Here is a 24396-nt window from a genome sequence, read left to right on the forward strand (position 1 = left end):
TTTTCCACAGTTAGTTTAAAAGCATGGTCACTTTTGGGATTTTTGTCCTTTCCTCTTTTGCTTTCGCACTCAAGGTGGCCGGCTCAGCTTCCTTATGTGATGGTGGTAAAGAGTTCCATGCCTGTATGACAAGGTGGTACAGTTCATTTCTGTGGACGTTTTTGTTACATACCTATTACATGTAAGATAAAGTGCCGAGTACTTGTCTATAAAGGCAAACCAGACTTAGTTCTTTCAAAAATATTTAGGCTGTTTTATGTTTGATATTCATCTCTTTCCATGGTAAGAGAAAGTGAATGTGGTGTTTTCTAGTTTGCTCCACAACGCATAAAAGATAAAACAAGTTTTAACTAACTGAACTCTAGATACTTGGAAGGTAAGTTTTTAAGAAAAACTTGCTCCCTATGTTGAATGTAATTTTCAGTTCTCTACATGAATATGGTTATGGCAAAAAGCAGGGACTTGGAACTTGTTTCAGATGTTAGTTATACCATCTTTGTCTGCATATGTGTGAGCATGTCTATCAGAAGGTATGATCACATGGTCCCTGGAGGTAATCCAGTTCAGTTGTTTGAATAGAGAGCTTCTACGTTTCTCTCACTCTCCCTATCAGTCTTTCACATTTGGGCAACATTATAGTAAACTGAAGGACCTTATGCCTTAGGAACCTAAAGATGTTATACAGAACATAATTTCTGTTGCTTTTGAACTTTGGAGTTTCCTTTTTTTTTTTAGTTTATTTATTTTGGGAGAGAAGGAGAATATGAGTAGGGGTGGGGAAGAGAGAGAGAGAGAGGGAGAAAGCATCCCAAGCAGGCTGCACACCGGCAGCACAGAGCCCAATGCAGGGCTTGAACTCACAAACCATGAGAGATCATGACCTGAGCTGAAATCAAGAGCCCGACACGTAACCAACTGAGCCACCCAGGTGCCCCAAACTTTGGAGTTTCTGTCCAAAAACGCAGGCATATTTCTCATGAATCGGAAAAAAAACACGTTGTTTTGGCTTTCTTTACCAGTTTTCAGTATTCCCATTTTTCTTTATAGGAAAATGTCAAAGTAGGGCCCCAAATCAAGGATTATAGATTTCATATTTTATATATACATGTATGATCCCATCAGCTTATTGATGAATAAAAGGAAAATAGAATGAAGCATTCTTTTTTTTTTTTTTTTTGGATACATATTTTTTAAATTTTTAGTATGCTCCACACCCAACGTGGGGCTCAAATTCACAATCCTGAGATCAAGAGTCACAGGCTCTACTGACTGAGCCACCCAGGCGCCCCAAGCATCAGACATTCTTAAGCAGTGGTTTTTCAGTCATTTTAGCAGTACTGTTTCTAACTTGAGCAGCAGGTGTGAGCTTATACTCATGGGCCTGATTTTTGTTAGCACTTCTAGGAAGCAGTGAGCAAATTGCCTCTATTGTAGCTCTGCTACTGTTAGCATTCTATACATTGTTTACCCACTGATGTCTGAAAAACTTAAGTCTGCTGACTTCAATAGTATCTACATAATTTCTTGGAAAAAATTGGCCCTAAGAAAGTTAGGCACAGTCATTCCTTCCTTCAGTAAAGGAATCTGTAGCAAGCTACTTGTCTATCACTAGTTCAACAGGACAGTAGATTTTTGTCTTCATTTGGACCATAGTTTTTTATGTTGATCATCAGTCTGTTTAATTTTAAACCTTTCTTTTTTTTTTTTCCCCCCCTGTCATTGTATCTGAATACTTATGTATTTAACAGGGGTAATATTTCTGGAATACCTGCTGATATATCTTTGGTGAATAAATTGGTTTTTTTTTTCCTGACTTTTTCTTCTATCCTGGTTCCAGGTGAGAGAGTAGGGTGAATGCCTCTGTGTAGGGGAAATTATTGTGAGACTTAAAAGAGAAATGATAGGCAGGCCCCTTCCGGGTGCCAAAGACATGTATGTGAGCAGAACAGGCAGAGTTAGGGCAGGCAAGTCTTGACTTTCTCCCCCCGGCCCCCATTACCTCAAGGAACTGAAATTCTGGATTTAGGGAGACAGTAGGTTGAGGGTAAAGCCAAAAGTGTAGGAAGCTTATGCTCCATTCCCCTTTTGGAACTGAGGAAACTGCCTTGCAAAGTTGCCTCATCACAATGGAAGCAGCAACAGCAGAGTAAAATGTGGCATGCTGTGGTTAGGTGGAGAGAGGATTCCTGGGTCTCCTTCAGCTTGTGATTGGCCCCTAAGGAATCTCCAAGTTACTTCACACTCCAGGGAGCTGGGTTGAAAGCCAATGAACCTGTCAGTGGGATGCTGTATTGAGGGGCAAGCCAACAGCACTATAATTGATAGCCAGGTTGTGGGTATAAATGAGAGTCTGGATGGCTTTACCCTCAGTTAAAGCAGTGAATGAGCCAAACAACCAGGCCAGACACCCACACATAACCTGAGTCCACAGTCCCCATGGGGTCCAACAGCATTATCAACCAGTGTCTGGGGTCCAGGGCTATAAGGCATCTTGTCCTGGAGACCAGAGTCTCAGGGGACAGTATAAGGGCCTCTGTATATTTGTCTGAGAACCCTTCCCTTACAGTGAAGTTCTGTAATCCCACCCACATCCATACACCCATTTGCCATCTTGGTAGAAACAGGGAGAAAATCTGAGGGGGGAAACTGACCATAACAAATCAAAGCCACACTGAGATACCACCTCACACCGGTCAGAGTGGCTCAAATGAACAAATCAGGAGACTATAGATGCTGACGAGGATGTGGAGAAACGGGAACCCTCTTGCACTGTTGGTGGGAATGCAAATTGGTGCAGCCGCTCTGGAAAGCAGTGTGGAGGTTCCTCAGAAAATTAAAAATAGACCTACCCTATGACCCAGCAATAGCACTGCTAGCAATTTGCCCAAGGGATACAGGAGTGCTGATGCATAGGGCACATGTACCCCAATGTTTAGAGCAGCGCTTTCAACAGTAGCCAAATTATGGAGAGAGCCTAAACGTCCATCAACTGACGAATGGATAAAGAAGATGTGGTTTATATATACAATGGAATACTAGTTGGCGATGAGAAAGAATGAAATCCTGCCATTTGCAGCAACATGGATGAAACTGGAAGGTATTATGCTAAGTGAAATAAGTTAGTCAGAGAAAGACAGATATGTTTTCACTCATATGTGAATGTTGAGAAACTTAACAGAAGACCATGGGGGAGGGGAAGAGGAAAAAAATTAGTTACAGAGAGGGAGGGAGGCAAACCATAAGAGACTCTTCAATACACAGAACAAACTGAGGGTTGATGGGGAATGGGGGGAGAGGGGAAAGTGGGTGATGGCCATTGAGGAGGGCACTTGTTGGGGTGAGCACTGGGTGTTATATGGAAGCCAATTTGACAATAAATTATATTTTAAAAAATGAAAGAGCATCAAAATTGGCAAAGATGAAGTCAAGCTTTCACTTTTTGCAGATGACATGATATTATACATGGAAAACCCAATAGACTCCACCAAAAGTCTGCTAGAACTGATACATGAATTCAGCAAAGTTGCAGGATACAAAATCATTGTACAGAAATCAGTTGCATTCTTATACACTAATAATGAAGCAACAGAAAGACAAATAAAGAAACTGATCCCATTCACAATTACACCAAGAATCATAAAATACCGAGGAATAAACCTAACCAAAGATGTAAAGGATCTGTATGCTGAAAACTATAGAAAGCTTATGAAGGAAATTGAAGAAGATAGAAAGATGGAAAAACATTCCATGCTCATGGATTGGAAGAATAAATATTGTTAAAATGTCAATACCACCCAAAGCAGTCTACACATTCAATGCAATCCCAATCTAAATTGTACCAGCATTCTTCTCGAAGCTAGAACGAGCAATCCTTTTTTTTTTTTAGTGTTTGTTTATTTTTAATATGAAATTTATTGTCGAATTGGTTTCCATACAATACCCAGTGCTCATCCCAACAGGTGCCCTCCTCAATACCCCTCACCCACCCTCACCTCCCTCCCACCCCCCATCAACCCTCAGTTCTCAGTTTTTAAGAGTCTCTTATGTTTTGGCTCCCTCCCTCTCTAACCTTTCTTTTTTTTTCCTGCCCCTCCCTCATGGTCTTCTGTTAAGTTTCTCAGGATCCACATAGGAGTGAAAACATATGGTATCTGTCTTTCTCTGTATGGCTTATTTCACTTAGCATCACACTCTCCAGTTCTATCCACGTTGCTACAAAAGGCCAGATTTCATTCTTTCTCATTGCCACGCAGTATTCCATTGTGTATATGAACCACAATTCTTTATTTATTCATCAGTTGATGGACATTTAGGCTCTTTCCATAATTTGGCTATTGTTGATAGAACAAGCAATCCTGAAATTTGTGTGGAACCACAGAAGACCCCGAATAGCCAAAGTAATATTGAAGAAGAAGACCAAAGCGGGAGGCATCACAATCCCAGGCTTTAGCCTCTACTACAAAGCTGTAAGCATCCAGACAGCATGGTATTGGCACAAAAACAGACACATAGACCAGTAGAATAGAGACTCTAGAATTGGACCCACAAAAGCATGGCCAACTAATCCAAACCTTAAGAGACTCTTAAAAACGGAGAATAAACTGAGGGTTGATGGGGGGTGGGAAGGAGGGGAAAGTGGGTGATGGGCATTGAGGAGGGCACCTGTTGGGAGGAGCACTGGGTGTTGTATGGAAACCAATTTGACAATAAATTTCATATAAAAAAATTAAAAAAAATCAAAGAGACTATAAACCAGAAAAGACTGAGGTATCACAGAATGCAAATTAAATCAAGGTCAGAGCTAGTAAAGAAAGGTTAAAAGTTATAGAAAGTTAAAAAGCTGCAGTTTCTTGGCACATCTTAGATCTAGAGTTTGAGGATATATTTCCAAAGTTAAATTTAAATTTTGTACTCTGTTCATTATTGAGCACAGCTTAAGTCAATGATTATCTGATTGGGGATGTAGATTGCTGCAGTTGGCATGCCTAATTAATGTTCTGTCTCATTTGATCACTAGAAGTAAGTTTTTCATTTTCTCATTATCTACTTATTGTTATAAAATAAGGACAAAATGAAATAAAGTTCTAACACAGTTGTGCAACAGCTGTGGTATGGACAGGATAGTTAATGTTACTAAACTGAAATGCTGCTGTCTGGCAGGCATCATTACCATGTACTCTTTGAAATTACCTTTCATTTTCAGACACAACCACAGTTTGAGTGTGGTGTAGACAAAGTGGTTTTAGAGCATCTGTATATAATGTCTGAAAGAGTTCTATGAAAACTAAGTAAATCTTGAATTTTGTATGATCTATAAATAAGGAGCTAAATTGTTTTGAAAGTCTCTCCCTTTCTATTGAAAAGAGTTGCTATTTGCCCTGCCATAGAGGTTAGTGGAAATTGTTCTTTGGATGCCTAAATTTTCCTCTTAGTAACTGCATTTTATTTTTTGAACTTTGTATTATCTAATCTATAATATTAACATAGGATAGCAAATTCATATTGGTCTATAACTATGAGGTGAATTATTTTTAAATAATTCATTTTAAATCAACTTTATTGAGGTATATTTTACATATATACAACAAGATGTACCCATTTGAAGTGTACATTTCTATATCCAATGTAGATTGGAAATTGTAAATTTCCAATAGAAATATCCATTTCTATTATCCAGTGTCCAGGTTGACACTGATCCACTAACAGTCATACTGGGCCTTGTTAGATGTACTTACAAAGCCTTTCTGGATATGTGGATTTGTTTGTATTTATCAAGTAAATGTTTGAAGACATTTATGGTTTCTATTCTTATATTTATGGCACCCAATTGTTGGCCATTTAGGTAGCTCTAAGTCTCACACTAGTATAGGATATGTTCATTTTTAATGTTCAAATAAAAGTCGTTGAAGACTTTATTGTAGGAATTCCAGCGGCCTCCTTAAGAATATGGCTTACATTTACAGGAGAGCCTCCCTTTTGATTTTCTCTTCCCACAAAACTCATGGTCTGTTATCTCACCTCTAGATGCTCTTCCCTTCTTTCTGTTCCTCATGGACCCAAGCTTTACCGCTTTTCTTTGATTTTGCCAAAGCACCGCTAATACAAAATGACTGGATGTTTGTGGCATGTTTCCACTAAGGATTTGGTGACCTCATTACTAAACAGGACCATAAGCAACATGTTGGCCAGTTCTCAGATCTGTGACTATTTCTGTCATGGGAAAGCTTCATGTCCTAGAAATGTTAGATATTAGTAGTTATGTGACATCTCTGTTTTTATACTATGTTTTTTCAGGCTGGAGGAAATGTCACTAGTTTTATCATAGAATGGAGTAGAGGTGATGGTGAAGGATAACAATCTTTATTTTATTGTTTCAGGTGGAGAAATAAATCAATAAGTGCTAATTTTTTAATTTAGTAGGGCTTCTTATATAACCTGATAAATATTGGCAACCTTGTAACTGCAACCATTTTATATAGTAATGCTAAAGAAGAGGTTTTTAACAGAAAGAATGCAGTATCAGTTTTGCAATGCATTTTTGTGATTTGTTGGAGGCTAGCATAGCAAATAGCAAAATAGGTTTTTAATCAAGATACTGTAATTCCCTCTGAACTTGAAGAGCTTATTCAAATTCTTGCCTACTAAAGGGCTTCTGGAGAGGGCCAGATGAAATTTTAAAGAGTCTTATGTTTCATTATCTTCATTTTTTGAAACTTTTTAAAGAAAGAAACAAACAGTTCTATCTTAATATGTCTCCTAGGGATATACTGTTCTTTTAAAAACTTAAATGCATATGTTTGTATTCTGTGTTCTCATGTTTTATTAACTTTGAAAAAAGTCCCTCTATACTAAAGAATGTCTTTTTTTTTTTTTTTTTTTTTTTATTAAATTGTGCTAGGAAAAGGTATTTCTCTGTTAGGCTCTAGTGGGATTAGTAAATGATGCCCAAAAATAAGTATGACCTGGGCCAGCAGGATGTAAATGTTGAATTGGTGCTGCCGTACAGTGAGACATTTACACTGGGTCTTCCTCTGTCTTGTTCGGTACACTTTGGGACCCGTCATACATTATTTTTCACCCACATGCTTGTAGTCCAGTGGTAGAGTCAGACTTTTATCCAAGTGGTCATAAAATATGTGAAAGTGTCACTTTAGTAAAAATTACGAAGAGATGTTTGCCAAGAGAACATATGGGGCTTTAGACTTAGTCACAAGGCTGTGAGAAGGCTTCCCTGAGCAAGTGAGGAATTGTGCCAAGGTCTGAGAGAGAGGTAGTTTAGGGTTGAGTGGGCAGGGGAGGACAAAGCTTTTAGGAGCAAAGGGAACTATAGTAGGGGAGGTCTTGGTGACGATGGCTGTCGCTCACCAAGCAAGGACGACCTAGGGAGAGGAGGCTGGAGAGCGTGCCCAGAGTGATCCCTTGATGGGCCTTGCTGGCTATGTGAAGGGGCTTTGACATAGTCTTTAAGGGCAAGGGAGTTTTACTAGAGTTTTAAGGGGAATGGTGGAGTGGAAACAGATTTCCATTTCTAAATAGCCACCTGGCTTTCCCAGTGGCAGACACATTTATATTTGAAGGGTTAGAAGGCTGGGTAGTACTCCACGTGGGAATGTGAAAGGCTTGGATTGGAATGGGGGTCAGGTAGAGCAGAACTGTGGACTGATTTGGAAAAGATTTATTTAGGAGGCTAAATTCAACAGCACTTGAGTAGACTTGGAGTTGTAGATAAGGGAGATATCAAGAGTGACCCTAAATATCTAGCTAGATATTTATCTGGTCACTGAGCTGTGGGGACAGGAGCCAGGACCAGGAAAAGAGGGAGTGGTTAGGCATTCTTTCTAGATATTTTATACTTCATTTATTGTCCTCTTACATCTCAATAAAGATTTATGGAGGGCATTTCCAGCACAGAGGGGGGTAGAAGGGATTTGATGGAAATAATTTTTTTATGGAAATAAATGAGAAACTAGATTTTGTTACAGAGGAATTTTACTACTGACTTGGCTTGAAGGCAGTTGTTTTCTATGTGAGTCTTGAGATTCCACTTCCCCCATCTTCCTTTTTTGGCCGCTTGCTGTCTTGTGTTCTTGATAATGTATTAATATTTTCATGAGACAGTCCTCTTACTAGAGGCTAAGCATGAAGTAAATTCATTATGAGTTTTCCTTGTAATGCTTTTTAAGATGTAAGCATTTTTGTGAAGTACTCTTAGCATACAAATCATAGACAGTTTAGAATTTACACCAGTATTTCCTGTGACAGTATCCCCATAATGTAAACCTTTGTAGCAGTTTTGCTAGTTATTGGTGTAGACTTTGTGTGACTGCTAAATTGCTTTTGGCCGACTGAAAAGCATCACTGAATTTTTAACAAAAAGTAAATAATATATTTTCATCTATCTTTTGGTATATCTCACTGTATAATGTTTAAATGGGGCCATGTTACAAAAGGTATTATAAAAGTAAACGTAATCTCATTTTGTGAAAATGAGATGAGTGTAGACATTTTAGTCCCATGATTAATAGCTTTACTAGTTTTTGAAGAATTAGTCTTTTAATCATCTCATTTTCACCTAAAATTTCTTTTCATGGTATATAATTCTTTTAATTAAAAAAAAATTTTTTTTTTTAACGTTTATTTATTTTTGAGACAGGGAGAGACAGCATGAACGGGGGAGGGTCAGAGAGAGAGGGAGACACAGAATCTGAAACAGGCTCCAGGCTCTGAGCTGTCAGCACAGAGCCTGACGCGGGGCTCGAACTCACGGACCGCGAGATCATGACCTGAGCCAAAGTCAGATGCTTAACCGACTGAGCCACCCAGGCGCCCCTATATAATTCTTTTTAAAAGCTTTACTTGATCGCCTCAAAGTGACCATTGTCTCTTTTAAGGGGGAGTGTTAACGGTGGAACACCACAAAACAGTTAAAATGAATAAACTAGAGCAGAGTGTTTCATTGTCGGCACTTTGGACATTTGGGGCTGGGTAATTCTTTGTCATGGGGGCAGTCCTATGCACTGTATGATGTTCAGCAGCAGCCCTGGGCATCTACCCAGTAGATGCCAATAGCCTCCTACCCTACCCCATTGTGATAACCAAAAGGGTCTAGAGACATTGCCAGATGTCCCCAGGCAAGGGGAGGGGCACAGTTGTCCCCAGTTGAGTGCCACTGCACTAGGTTTATGTTTAAATCTCAGAAACACAATGTTGTGTTTAAAAACAAAAAGCTGGGGCGCCTGGGTGGCTCAGTCGGTTAAGTGTCCGACTTCGGCTCAGGTCACGATCTCGCGGTCCGTGAGTTCAAGCCCCGCGTCGGGCTCTGTGCTGACTGCTCAGAGCCTGGAGCCTGTTTTGGATTCTGTGTCTCCCTCTCTCTCTGACCCTCCCCCGTTCATGCTCTGTCTCTCTCTGTCTCAAAAATAAATAAACGTTAAATAAATAAATAAATAAATAAATAAATAAATAAAAACAAAAAGCTGTTGCAAAAAGATGCTCACAGTAACATGCCACTTACGTGATTTTCAATGTTCAAAACAGTAAAATCGTTTATGGGTAAATCCATTTGTGATAATAAAAACATGCATGGGGGAATGCCTGGGTGGTTCAGTCGGGTCAGTGTCCAACTTTGGTTCAGGTCATGATCTTGAGGTTCATGGGTTGCAGCCGCACATCACACTCTGTGCTGACAGCTCAGAGCCTGGAACCCGCTTCGGATTCTGTGTCTCCCTCTTTCTCTGCCCCTCCCTCACTCACACTCTGTCTTTGTCTCTCAAAAATGAATAAATGTTTCAAAAAATTAAAAAAAAATAAAAACACGCATGGGAGTGCTACATAACAATTTCAGGATAGAAGTTCCCTCTGGGGAGAGAAGGAATGGGAATGAATGAAGGTATATGTATGACATTTTACATTTCAGCACGAGTGGCAGAAGCAAATAAACCAACATATTATCGACTTCAATCTGACCTGTTTTCTGTATATTTACATGGTCAATGTGCTTTGAACTCCTGCGGCCTATCATATAACATTTGTTGTACTTTTAAACTATTTTCATAAACATTAATTTACTGACATACATTATTACCAACGTATACACTTCTGTGTATGTGAGATGTTTCATTTACTCATGTCAAACCTAAGATGTCACATAAAACCTCATGTAAAGCAGGGGCCCAATAAACTGTTCTTAGTTGACTGACTGAAATGCTCTTCTTATTGGCTATAGATTGTTCTCCTTCCTGATATGGTCTGAAGTACTTCAATTTAGTAGTTGATCTAACTTTTAATATTGGCAAACTATGGTAGTTTATAGGTGATAAATAATAAAGGAAAAGAGATTTCTTGGAAAGCAGTCTAGTTTTTATCCTTGTGTATCCTGGTTAAAAATGTATATTTCTGGGGCGCCTGGGTGGCGCAGTCGGTTAAGCGTCCGACTTCAGCCAGGTCACGATCTCGCGGTCCGTGAGTTCGAGCCCCGCGTCAGGCTCTGGGCTGATGGCTCGGAGCCTGGAGCCTGTTTCCGATTCTGTGTCTCCCTCTCTCTCTGCCCCTCCCCCGTTCATGCTCTGTCTCTCTCTGTCCCAAAAATAAATAAAAAAAAACGTTGAAAAAAAAATGTATATTTCTATGGTACTTGGCAAACACATGTTCCATTGTATCTACCTGCCATGGAATGTATCCTGTGCTTGAATTTACTCCTATTTTATAAGTGTGCTCATAATGTAAAAATTAATCATTTATTTTAGAAGGTTTCTATGAAATAAGAGAATAAAGATGAAAATAGAGCAGACATTAGGAAACCATTAGAAAATTTTTATTGGTGATAGCATGTATTTTTGAGAAAAACACAGATGAGAAATAATGATGTCTCCCCACTGTGGAGGTGTGTATGTTTCAAAATATGTCCTTTTTAGCAACAGAACTTAACATACATGGCTTGCAGAGGTGGTAGAGCATGACCATGGATGAGAGAGAAATGGCTTCCAGAATCAGATTTCGTGGGTTTAAAGCCTTAGCTTTATTACTTCTCAGCTGTATGATCTTGGGGTAAAATATAGAACCTCATTAAAACTGTTGAATCAGTATGTTGTACACCTGAAACTAATGTAACATTGTGTGTCAAACTATATTCAACCCCCCACCCCACACAGCTCAGTATATCCTCATCTATAAAAATGAGCATGAGGGTAAGATCCTCTTCGGAGTGTGATTTGAGTATTAAATACATGGGAAGCACTTAGCACAGGGCCTGGCACAAAAATACTTAAATAGCCTAAAATAAAGCTTGCTTTTTCAGGTACCATATCGGTCTATACTGTAACAATGTCTGTGTTTGTAGGGTTTTGCTTCTGTTGAAGGAGGAGCATTTCATTGTGTAAAAGCACTTAGGACATTTGGGATATTTGCATACAAAAAATGTGGATTGAAGTATTTTAAAATACTTAAGTGTCAAGTTGTATTTCCTGCTATTTGGATGAAGAAATAAAGAATTTTTCCCAAGGTATGGCTTCCTCAGGGAGGAATTAATTACAAAATGAATTGTACAGTATAACCTTTGGAATCCATGAATAGTAAAATCGAATCGCTATTTTTTTTTTCTGTTCTCCTTTATAATGCATGTTGGGTATTTTAAATTACAGAGCAAAACATTTAAAACAATGATTTCTGAGGCACCTAGGTGACTCAGTGGGTTGAGTGCCTGATTCTTGATTTCGGCTCAGGTTATGACCCCAGGGTCCTGGGACTGAACCCTGCCTCGGGCTCCACTCTGAGCATAGAGCCTGCTTGATATTCTCTCCTTCCCTCCCTCTGCTCCTCTCCCCCATTCTCTCTCCCCCGTCTCTCAAATAAATAAAATGGGAAAAAAAAAAAAAAGATTCCTGATGCTTCCTTATAAAGTATATTACCAATTTAGAGAATTCAGTTTTCCAGAGCATAATTAAATCAAGTTATGTAACTATATTTTAAATAACTTAGTAAATTTTATGATTGTTAATACCAATTAGTTGTTTTGCCAACATCTTTTTTTTAATGTTTTTATTTCTGAGAGAGGGAGAGAGGATGAGCGGGGGAGGGGCAGAGAGAGGGGGAGACACAGAATCCAAAGCAGGCTCCAGGCTCTGAGCTGTCAGCACAGAGCCCGACATGGGGCTTGAACTCACTAACTGTGAGATCATGACCTGAGCCGAAGTTGGATGCCCAACTGACTGAGCCACTCAGGTGTCCCATGTTTTGCCAACATCTGAGGGAATGGTTGATTCTGGCCATAAACCATTGACTAGGGAGCCTTAGATAGTCACTAGCAGGAGTAAGGTTGGGTTACAAGTCTCTGTGTTCAGGATGGTTGTTCAGTGATTGAGGCATGATTTTTGTAGGGTAGAGATCTTGCGAATGCTGAAAGAAATATAGACCCTCTGGATATTTTTCTATTTTTTACTACTCATAAAATTTATTTTTCATTCTCTTTCTAAATTTTTTTCAACGGAGGAAATTTATTTTGGTAAATGTTAAATGCCTTGATATAGCTTGTTCACACATGGAGATAGCAGTACAATTCAGGAACCTCTTTCTTTTTGCATTCCAAAATCATATAATTGTAATTTTGAGACAAAATTAAGGGTGAGGTATGGAATTACCATTAATAACTTATATATTTTATCACATCCTTAGTTTGTTGTTCAAAATGTCAGCTTTTAACTAACTCCTTGTTTAAACAAAGTGAGATACTGAAACAAGTAGCAAATTATGCCTATCATGCTGACTACAGCTGGTGACATTCTGTTGCAGACGTTGTGGGGGCAATGGCATGCTTTTGTGAATAAATTGAATTTAAAACAGTTTTTCAGAGCTATTTTTCATATATTTTTCTTCTTTGTCTATACCTATATGATGTGTAGCATCTCAGGGTGGTGGTAGTACAAGTAATAAAACTTGGTGTGTCTCCTCTTACCTCTCCATGACATACCCATGAAGAGATTTAAAAAGAAAACCAAAAAACTGATAAAATTTCTGTTAATTAAGAAGCTAACAATTGGTTGTTGGCCAAGTCCAGGGAGATGGATTGAAAAACATAGCCTTGAACATCATGCTCCTTATTCTACTTTCTGAACCAGCATAGGGCAAACTGTCAAAAAGGAGTGGGACACATACTGCTTTTGGGTAGCACCCATGCCCGCTGGAGCTGGAAACAGGCAGCCGTCTCATGGTGGTAATTGTCATTTGACCCTGAGAGAGCTGGAGTTCTCTGTCCCCCAACTAGCCTACATCAGTACCTGCATTGCCAGAATTTTCCAGCAACGAAGCACCCCAAATACAGTATGGCATGAAGCAGAGAAGGTAGGAGGCAGCAAGTTGAGTCGTAGGATTCACAGACTCCCATGGCAAGGTGTAGTGAGTGTAGAGTAGAGGGAACAGGATGTGCTAGGCAAGTGTGGGTCCAGCGAACAACTTATTCTGACAGCCCTTCCCCAGGTGATCCAGCCTCAGAGCAGCCAACACAACCAGAGGAGTGTTTGCTGGGAACCCAGGTTTTGAAATTGGGCTCGGTTGCATCAGTCGGCCTTTTGACGCTTGGGAGGCTGAAAAACCCAACTAGCTTTTTGGTTGTCAGATGCCAGGCCTAGTGCATCTCTTCCAATCTTTAAAAAAAAAAAAAAAAAAAAAAAAAAAAAAGCAAGCGGGGAGGTGTACCTTATGAAAAGATAGGGCAAGACAAAGAAAACACTGCTCTGAAGATTTAGAAGCAACACATAGTTCTAAAAATGATTTTTTGTAACAAGCAGATGAACACTCCTGAGGGAGAGCCAGAAGGATATGACCTCTATGGTGAGAACAAGTTGAAACCAGGCAAAAATTATCAAAGCCAGCTGAAATAAGAAGATAAACCAAAAATGAAGAAAGTAAAAGAGCACAATTGATGCAACAGTTTTGATTAATTCACTCGTGAAATAGTCATTCGTGAAATATTATTGAACCTACTATGTGCCTGCTATCCTAGGCACTTACGCACTAGTGAATAAACCATACAAGGCAATTATGAAAGGTCCAACCTAAAAGTTACAAGGTTTCTGGTGAAAAAATATTAGGAAAATAGGTTTAGAAACATTTAAGGTTGCTAGAAGAAAATTTTTCTAAGTTCATTGATTTCCAGGTAATACTAGCTCAAAACCTCCCCCTCCCCCTCTCCCCCCCCCCCCCCCCCCCCGCCCCGATACTGTCTTCTGGACATACTTTGGTTAATTTAAAATTTTTATTCCAAAGAAAAGAAGTCCTAACAGGATCTAGGCAGAAACAAAGTTATCTATGTTAAAAATCAAATTGGCTCCTGACTTTATTTTCTTCTTGTAAGAAGAAAGTGTATGGAGAAGAAGTACATGGATTTTGTTAGAGACTTTTTACTCCTATGTGCTGGAAAGTTGCTTTAATAAATGTACAAACGTACAATGTCTGTGATGTGCATGGCACTTTGCAGGGCTTTGCAGTGCATAAGATTTTATAGGGACCCCGAAGATGGTGGAGAACGTAAGGTCGCCTTCCCAGGAATTCTGTGCCTGCCAAGTTGCCATTCGTGTGTGAGAGAACTTGGACATATGTCATGACTTTCCTCAGAAAGCTACTCGAAGATGCACACTGAGCAGAATCTTCATGCAAATTGAGCTCTAAACAAGTGTGAAAACCACAGTAGAAAAGGACAGGAGGTAAAGATTGAAGCTAATAAAATATGTAAAGAAATACAGATTACATATAATAGCTCATGTGTGTATAATTACAAATTAAATACAACAGCCAAAATCTATTCTCAAAAATAAATTTAACAAAATGGTAAAAGAAGAACCAGGGTCTATAATCCCAGATTAATTTAAAACAGTTTCAGGTCACAACAATCTAAATTGGTTCTGATATAAGAATCAACAGATCAATAGTATAGACTAGACTAGAAAGCTCTGAAAGAAAATCTAGAGCATATATGTAAGAATGCTAGGAAACAACAAAGAACTAAAAATTCATGGTAAAGAGTATTGGGAAAATTGATTCAGTATTTAGAATTCTGTTGAATATAGATTCCCTCACTATGTTAAATTACAGGTGGATTAAATAAATTATAGGTGGATAAAGACTTAAGGAAAGAAATTAAATCATTAGAATATTGAGACATAACTGTGGATGAATATTAACCATACTCAGGCTAAGTAAGGACTTTGAACACAAAAGTAGTGGACATAAAGGCATATATCAATAAATGTGACTGTAATAATAAGTTATATTCAACAACAACCAAGCCCTAAATAATTCAATGATCACGTTAGTCTAGGGAAAATATTTGTAACAAAATTTGGCAACAGGTTCTCATCCATGAATCAACAAGAAAAATATTAACTTTAGTAGACCTTTTTTCACTTACCAGTTGATAGAAGGAAACTTCTGACCTCACTGATGTCTAAAGACTTTTTTCAATGATTGTATTTACTGTGTATTTACTGTTAGCTGTGGTCATAGGATGGGTATTCTTATATACTGCTGAAATGATCTGTGAAATGATATATTTTGGATATCAGTTTTGGCAGTATCAGGAGCCTTTAATGTTCATACCATTTGACCCAGTTATATCACCCGCCGAATTTACTCTATGAAAAATAAAGAAGCAGATGTTAAAGTATGTTCATTGACCAAACAGTTAAATAAAGATACATTAAAAATGATGGTTTTAAAAATTATTCAATGACAGGTTAAAATGTACCTCATGCAATATCAAGTGAAATAAAAGCAACATGTAACACCATATACAATATTACAATTCCAATTTGAGAAAACTTTACTGGAAGAATACAAACCAAAATACTAGCAAAGGTTTTATGCCTTTTATATTTTAGGTTTTCTGTAATGAGTTTGCATTATTTTTATAAGCAGTTTGAATAAAAGTGAAATGTTAAATTTCTTTCCAGCACCTTCTGCTCTTAAGTGCATGTAAGTTTCCACCAGACATCGAAGTGATTTTATATAGAAAACTTCATCTCTTTGGCTTCATTCTTTAAATATATAAACTGTATTGAGTGAGTGAGAGGGAGGGAGAGAGAGAGAGTTGAGAGGATTTCCATGATATTGGTGAAAGAGTAACTTTTATACAGTGAATTCTATTTATGAGATGCCAGAAATTAATGCATTTCTTTCTTCAAGGTGATGTAAATAAGTTCGTTGTCAATTTAAATTTGTAGTCCTATCATGATTTGAACTAAGTGAGACCTTTTATAAAATCAGACAAAGGTAATACTTAGGATGCAGCAAAAGGATGCCTGTGGGTCTCCATCTAGAGTGCAGTATAGGATGAAGCATGACCTGGAAGAACTCTGCCCTGCAATGCGAGCATTTTGACTCTCCCTGAATGCGTGTATAGTGCTACCTCTTGCTTTGTGCCGGGAGCAGTTTCCCAATAGGGCGTGTTCTTTCCCTTATACCTTGAACCTTGTTGGTTATTGCCTGCTAGTGCATGCATTTGTAAAGACTTTGTTTTGATGCAGTGACAATCTTTTATTAAAAGATTTGCTCCTACAGATCTGAAAGTATAGCCGCTTAGAGTACAAAAGAGCAGACCTGAGTCATTCAGAAGACCTTTCTTTATAACATATTGGCTTTGAAGAATGTATATATTATTTTGCCAAAAGCTTTTTTATTCCTTTTTTAGACCAGAATAAGACATGAGTTATTTAACCTCGTGGTACTTAGCTCTGAGCATTTTCGTTTCCTTTCCAGCCTTCATTTTCTTCTCCAACCAAAAAAGACACACAAAAATTTTTTTGCAATGTTTCCGTTTAAAGTGGGGTTTTGCTCACAACCCACTTGTGTTCAGGAGAAGGAAATAAAGGCAAGAGTGGGGGTAGTGATTGGTATTTGGCAGCAGATGTTTGTCTCTCTTTGGGTTTGAAATGACTATCCATAGAGAAGAACTGGGGAACTAGGCTTGTTAGGAAAAGTAAAGTGAAGGGCGGAGACTTAGAAGGGGAACTCTTACCGGCAACTACCAAGTATTGTAGAAGCCTTTTCTTTGCTATAGAAGCCTAATTAAAATGTGCCCCTGAGTTTCAGAAGGAACTACAGATGATGGTAAATATTATATCATATCAGTCATCCTGGCACTTTTTTTTAGCGTCCAGACATTAACACTTATGGTTTATTCATGGTCAGTTGCCATCTCTGCTCTCAGTTCCCTTCTCTCTCCCTTTATTTTTCCCTTCTCTGACAATGTCTGCAGGGTGCTTAGAAAGAGAGTTTTGGAACCAGGAAATGAGGGGCTGGGAAAGAAGAGGATTTTTTTTTTTTTTTTTTTTTTTTTTTTTTACTCTCTGGTGTCTTGCCCTCAGTCTCCAAATATACCCCGACACCAATGGGATTCCCAGTTTCAAAAACACTGAGGAATGACTTTCTGCCTCTTTTTTCCTTTGCAGGAAACACATGAAATTGTGGCAATCAAGAAATTCAAGGACAGTGAAGGTATACGTGTGTGTGTGTGTGTGTGTGTGTGTGTGTGTATCTGTCTTTTTGTTGTTTAGTCCTTGTGAACAGAATGTAGAAGAGATGGGATCTAGCTGATTAGCCTTTGTTCCTGAAATTTTAACATCTGCATCTCAGAAAGTGAATATAGCATATTTATTATCATGCTTTGCTTTGAAACATCTAGCTCCTTCTGTGTAAATCAAATCTCATGATATTAGAAAATTTATGTATTTTAAGGTACAGTCAGCACTGGAAATCTTGCTTCAAATGCTAGGTAGAAGGCATGCTATTTATAAATATTATTAAAATGAGAAAACTGATTTGAAATAAATATTTTTGTGAGTTCACATAAGTAGGAAGGGCTGTGTGAAGGGCTTTGGTATTGATTACTATGATCTTCAGTTCTTAGTTAGAAATACAAGGATAAGTAGTATGTAAATGGTATCAAGAAAGTGATTTTGTATTTAAAATGACTCATTGGAAGAATAAAAGCTTTTCAAGAAGAAATACCGTAGTTGGGGTCCTTGGTCACATGTCCAGACCATTTCAGATGGAGTACTAAAATTACCCTATGCTGGGGCACCTGGGTGGCTCAGTTGTTTAAGCGTCTGACTCTTGATTTTGGCTCAGGTCATGATCTCACAGTTTGTGGGATCAAGCCTTGTGCTGGGGCTCTGCACTGACATCACAGAGCCTGCTTGGGATTCTCTCTCACCCGCTGTCTCTGGCCCTCCCCAGCTTGCATGGACATGCACGCGAGCTCTCTCTCTCAAAATACATACGTAAACTTTAAAAAAGAAAGAAACGTTAAAAAAGTTACCCTATGCTGGGCAAGAAAATTTTAAATAAAGCACTAAAAAAAAAAAAAAATGTACAAAATATAAATAAATAAAGCATTTCAGTAGTTGATTAGGTTTTAAATCTAGATTATTGGCCATCTAAGGATAGCCTAGTAGAAAAACTTACCACGAAGACATGCATGGCCTTTGAGAAGCTCTAGGCAGCATTTTGCCAATTTTCTTCCTACAGAGATCCACAGAAATATTTTTTTTTACATCCTAATCCAGTATCCACATACATAATGTCCTATATATAACTGAAGTAAAAGTGTCATAAAACTATTTTACTAATGGGAGGTTCTTCATTTTTTGTTGTTTCCTGCTCATATAAATTCACATAAATGCCTATTTGTGGCATAAGATAACATCGATTTTACCACTGAATCATAACCTGCCTTGTGGAAAATAGTGCCCCAGGGTAAGAGGCACTAGCATAGCATTAACTTTCGTATCAAATTGGAAGTATGACAATGGCAGTCGTAGCCTACCTTTATCAGCACACATTGACTACACACCGTAAGCCTCTATATTTGTGAACAGTTTCATCACCCATACTTTAGACACTTAGCGAACATTAAATAACAAAAAGGGCTCACTAACAAGGTCCTGGGGTAGATTCAGTAGTATTTGATATATCCCAACTCTGATTGCTGGTTATGTGGAGCATACGCATATCATCTGGGAAACCTTAGCAGCCGTTGTCTTGCCAGCCTTAAAGAGAATGCAATAAAAAAAGCTTTTAGCTTGTTCTAAAGTGGGGGGGTTGGGGGGAGAACCTGCTTCAAAGGATATACCTGTAGTCTGACAGGAAGCAATAGCCCCAGGCCAGTCCACTCTGAGACCATTGGAAATGAGCTCTTTGAGCAGTGGCTTTGGGCTAACCACAGGTGTCCAAGAGACAAATGGTGATCTACTAAAAAGAGTGGTTGCAACAGTAGATCAAAGCATAACCTTTGCCTTCATGTAAAGACTTCTGGCTGTGCATTCATCTTGTAAGGCACGTCGTCAAGCATCAGTTAACCACCAAAAATAATAATTGTCATGAAGTTTTTGAAAAGCAGTACAAACTAGGCCACGTATGCCATTGCTTTAAAGAAAAAAAAAAACCTGCCATATTCTTCACAATCTCTGTTCTGTTCATACCATTTCTTAGCTTCAGTTAAACAATGTGTTTGTACCTGTTGTGATGATACCTTCAGAGTGGTAATCAATAACATCTGTTTAAATGTATTGAGCCCTGAGACAGGTGCTATGAAAGCCCTGAAGAATAAATCAGGGTGATTTCAAGAAGCTTAGTAGAATTAAGACCTGTAAGTAAATAGCGGTAAAACAGAGTAGAAAGCAGTCAGTGCCTGAATGAATTTGTTTAATTTTGAGGCAAGAGACATTGTTTCTAGCTGTGGTATCCTGGGAATGTATGAATAGTGTAGACATTATAGGAAACATTTGATCAGCCCTTATTTCTGTGCACTGACAAAGCATGAATCCCCTCTACCCTCCTCTCTGCCAGACCATTATCAGTTACCATACCTTACAGGCATTGCAGCCTTGTCACCCATCCGCCTTGCAGATGGACACCTTTGTAGGTACGCCCATATATACTTCTGGATACTTCCTAAACATTACTGTGATAGAATCTAAAGACATGCAATTATTCATAACTTTTTAGTTCCAGTTCTATTCTAGGCACACTTTTCAACTGTTTCTAGCTCTCCCTGGGAGATATCATACTCTCTGTTCTGTCTTAACCCTTTCCCTCCTGCCTGAGTAGAATCTTTTTTTTTTTTTTTTTTTTTTTTTGTTAACATGGAAGCAAGAGCTTTTTTAAATAGTTGTTTGTTTGTTTGTTTGTTTGTTTTGAGAGAGAGCAAGAAGGCAAACCGGAAGAACAGAGAGAAGGAGAGAGAAATCCCAAGCAGGCTCTGTGCTGCTGTCAGCACAGACCCCAAGGCAGGACTTGAACTTAGAAACTATGCAATCTTGACTGAGCTGAAACCAAGAGTTGACGCGTAACTGACTGAGGCACCCAGGCACCCCACTGCCTGAGTAGAATCTTGCTTAATGGAATGTGTGTGGTGAACAATCCTTTTGGAATGTGAAGTGTATATAGATAGTTTAGCACAGATGAGAATGTCCATTCAACCCCTATGTAAACCACTTAATTCTGAACCATTCTATCACCTTAAATTTCAATCAGGAAAATTCTAATAAAAAGTAGAGTTTCATCAGAATATCCTTAATGTCATATAGCTCTCATTAATCTCTTTTATTAGTTTCTCTGAAAATATTCTGTTGATATTATATGACCCTTCTAAACCCAGTGTTTAAAAATTTTTGTGAAGGTCATGACATAATCCTGTAAAAACATTGTTACACTGAAATAGGATCTGAACTTGGTCTGATTTGCACTCAAGCTAATCCAGTATTCTCATACTGATGATATGAAGGGATATTTTATGAGTATATATTACCTTCTGTTAGCTTTAAAAGATTATGATCATGTCCTATTTTCTTGTTAAATTTGTAAATATTTCAACACATTTTTATAAAATGTTTTTGAAACTACATGAGGTAGGACCAGTATTTTGTTCAAGCTGTCCTTGTTATCCCAGGATAATAGATCACTACCTAAAATGGGAACTAACCGTAAATAGTAAATAAAAGGTTAGATTGGGACTTTTAAGTTGAGAAAATGGAACAAAAATTATGAAAATATGTTTACTTCATTTTATAGTTAACACAATTTAGATTATAATAGCTATTTCTTAGAAAAAAGAATCCAGTGTTAACTTTTTTGAGGGAGGGGTAATTTTTGCAGTAAAATTATAGGCTAGGACAATGAATGACTTTCATAATGATAAAAAGAGGCTTATTAAAAAATATACAAAAAACTTTGTCAGTTTTATCTTTATTTTTGTATGTCCCTGTCTTTCTGACTACATCCTTGTCAGTATTTTGCTCTCTAGTTGTTAGCTATTAGAACTCTAGCAATCATTTATCCATATCTTTTGTCTATGATTCTCCTACATACTGGGTAGGGATTAAAACCTCATGTTAAAAATGAGTACTGTGTGAATGATGACACTTTTATCTGAGATCACTTCATTAGTTAATAGTTTTTTGTTTTGATGACTTTTGCTGCTTTTAAAAAATATTTTTTAAAAATGTTTGTATTTTTGAGAGAGAGAGACAGAGAGACAGAGAGACAGAGGGAGTGGGGGAGGGGCAGAGAGAGAGAGAGGGAGACACAGAATCCGAAGCAGGCTCCAGGCTCTGAGCCATCAGCACAGAGCCTGATGCGGGGCTTGAACTCATGAACCGTGAGATCATGACCTGAGCCGAAGTCGGACGCTTAACCAACTGAGCCACCCAGGCGCCCTGACTTTTGCTTCTTTATACATCATTATAAATGCAGAGTTTCAGATAATGAATTCTTAATGATACCCTGAGTGATATAGTATTATGAGTTTGTCTATTAATGTAAGTTCTCACAGAGAAACATTAACTATAAACACCTAGCCAACCAGAAGTCTTCAAAGGATTAGTTCTATTCAGTATTTGGGTTTTCTGAGAAGAGAAAAATGACCCCAGACTAAAAAGGTACTAGAGATTATTTAGTTAAAAGATACATTTTGGACTATGTGTAATGATAGATTTAGCCTAATTCATCTCCCCTTCCTATAACTACAATTCTCTACAATGAGATTTGATGTCCGAATGATAATCTTCTGTCACTGTTGGACCAGCATTCTCATGCGCACACGTGTACAAATGTTTGTCATCCTCAATTTATTAAATAATCCAAGAGCAGTGATTTAGAAAAGATAGATTTGAGTGAACAAGAGTTAAAAATGTTGTCTGCTCATCCTTTACTTGAGGAGGTCCTGTGATCTAGGATTTATCTTTTATTAAAAAAAATTTTTTTTATGTTTATTCATTTTTGAAAGACAGAGACAGAGCACAAGCAGGGGTAGGGCATAGAGAGAGGGGGACACAGAATCTGACACAGGCTCCAGGCTCCAAGCTGTCAGCACAGAGCCTGATGCGGGGCTCGAACCCATAAACCACGAGATCATGACCTGAGCCGAAGTCGGACACTCAACTGACTGAGCCACCCAGGCGCCCCTAGGATTTATTTTTGACGTATATTTGCATCTTCTGGTGTGACAACATCTTTTGCTTCTTAGGACTTTCAGTCTTTTCCTAAAAGTACGGGTGATGGGGTGAGGAGGGATCCTCCCTACTTGTTACATGGCAAGGAGGCTGATTCTCAGGGAGCTGTATAGCAGTCCACAGTTAAGATGGAATTTAGGTTGTATCTCTGCTTTTATATCAAATTAAAAGGCTTGCATTTCATATCCTGCTGTTTATCTTTTCTGTAAATAAATACTTTTTTCTCTTGGAATGGACATATTCTTTCTATTTAAAAAAATTTTTTTTAACGTTTATTTATTTTTGAGACAGAGACAGAGCATGAACGGGGGAGGGGCAGAGAGAGAGGGAGACACAGAATCCGAAACAGGCTCCAGGCTCTGAGCCGTCAGCACAGAGCCTGACGCGGGGCTCGAACTCACGAACCGTGAGATCATGACCTGAGCCGAAGTCGGACGCTTAACCGACTGAGCCACCCAGGCGCCCCGGACATATTCTGTTTAAACATGAGAGAATGTGTAATTGGTCATCCATTCTTTCCTCCAATTTATTTCATCCTTATTTCTACTCAGACATTAGAAAGCTCTATCCTGATTTCTGGATTGAGGGAATTCTGGTCACATTTTTGCATAATGGTATAAAACAAGAGCTCATAGTCTTTGCTCCTTAAATTCAAGAACTTTGATTTCTCTGTAGGAGAGGCCTTGAAACAAATTTTCCCACCTTTGGTTAAACAGAATTCAATTAACTAAGCTTGAACATTCTGGCTAGTCATGATTTCACCAGACTTTCTTTTAATGTCCAAAATGGATCTCTTCAAGCTTCAGGGGTTCTTCTAGGATTTGATGAACATTTGCACCCTTCATAATGTAATACATTTCCATTGTGCTCTACCCAGTCTCTGCTGAATTCATCTTTTTTAGTATATGTGATAGCGGCACCACCATTCAAACCCCCTTAGGGGCGCCTGGGTGGCGCAGTCGGTTAAGCGTCCGACTTCAGCCAGGTCACGATCTCGCGGTCCGTGAGTTCGAGCCCCGCGTCAGGCTCTGGGCTGATGGCTCGGAGCCTGGAGCCTGTTTCCGATTCTGTGTCTCCCTCTCTCTCTGCCCCTCCCCCGTTCATGCTCTGTCTCTCTCTGTCCCAAAAAAAAAAAAAAAAAAAAAAAAAAACAAAAAAAAAAAAACAAAAAAAAACAAAAAAAACCCTTGGCCGTGTTAATCGCCCTCTTGTTGGTATTCCTTCTTCAGTCAGGGCAACCCTTATGGTATCCTGATGATTTTGTACAAGGATGGGTTGGCTTTTTTCCCCCCTCCCATTGTACCTGTTTTAAGGTCCATTTTGGGGGGCCTCTTTGTCTATACAAGAATGTCAGGTTTATGATTTCATAAAGTAGGTTACAGCTATTTCTGGGTTTCTTTTCCAAGCCCACAGTTCTTTAAAAATAGAGTTACAATAGAGTTTCTGTTCATCTTTAGGTTTTTTCTCTTTTTATTACTTACTTTGCATTACTTTTGCCCCTGTGACTTTTTTTTCTTAAAAATTGTTTTTCTTTTAACTTTAGTGAATCTCCCTTCTTGATTCTTAGTGTGTTAACTTGCCTAACTGGCAAGCTAAAAGCGGGTTAGTTCTTTGTTTTTTTTCTTACTTAACGTCCTTCTTCTACCCTGCCATTTAATCATCAGTCAAAAAAATGTATGTAACATTGTCAGACTTGCTGCCTGTACTAAGGTAAACACCCTCAGTGGAAACTGACAACCAAGCCCATTAGCATGCACATAAGCAGGACATGCTCGGATGCACCAGGTCTTAGAGCTGCAAGGACCTTCGAATCCTCTAGTAGAAGCCCAATTCCTGTTTATAGCCAAGGAACCCACGGTCCAAAGCTGTACAGTTAGTATGTGATTAACTGGGAAAG

General features: G+C 38.5%; 1 protein-coding gene across 5 annotated transcripts in view; it reads left to right on the plus strand.

Annotated features, from left to right (window-relative positions):
• Positions 1 to 24396, plus strand: part of CDKL5 (cyclin dependent kinase like 5) — a 193940-nt gene that overhangs the window by 109574 nt on the left and 59970 nt on the right. For all 5 annotated transcript variants that reach the window (XM_058714272.1, XM_058714269.1, XM_058714273.1 and 2 more), the window contains exon 4: positions 17439 to 17484. In XM_058714272.1, coding sequence (XP_058570255.1) covers positions 17439 to 17484 — 46 coding nt within the window. The remainder of the gene's footprint in view (positions 1 to 17438; positions 17485 to 24396) is intronic.

The sequence above is a fragment of the Neofelis nebulosa genome, chromosome X (assembly GCF_028018385.1).
Source record: "Neofelis nebulosa isolate mNeoNeb1 chromosome X, mNeoNeb1.pri, whole genome shotgun sequence".
NCBI lineage: Eukaryota > Metazoa > Chordata > Mammalia > Carnivora > Felidae > Neofelis > Neofelis nebulosa.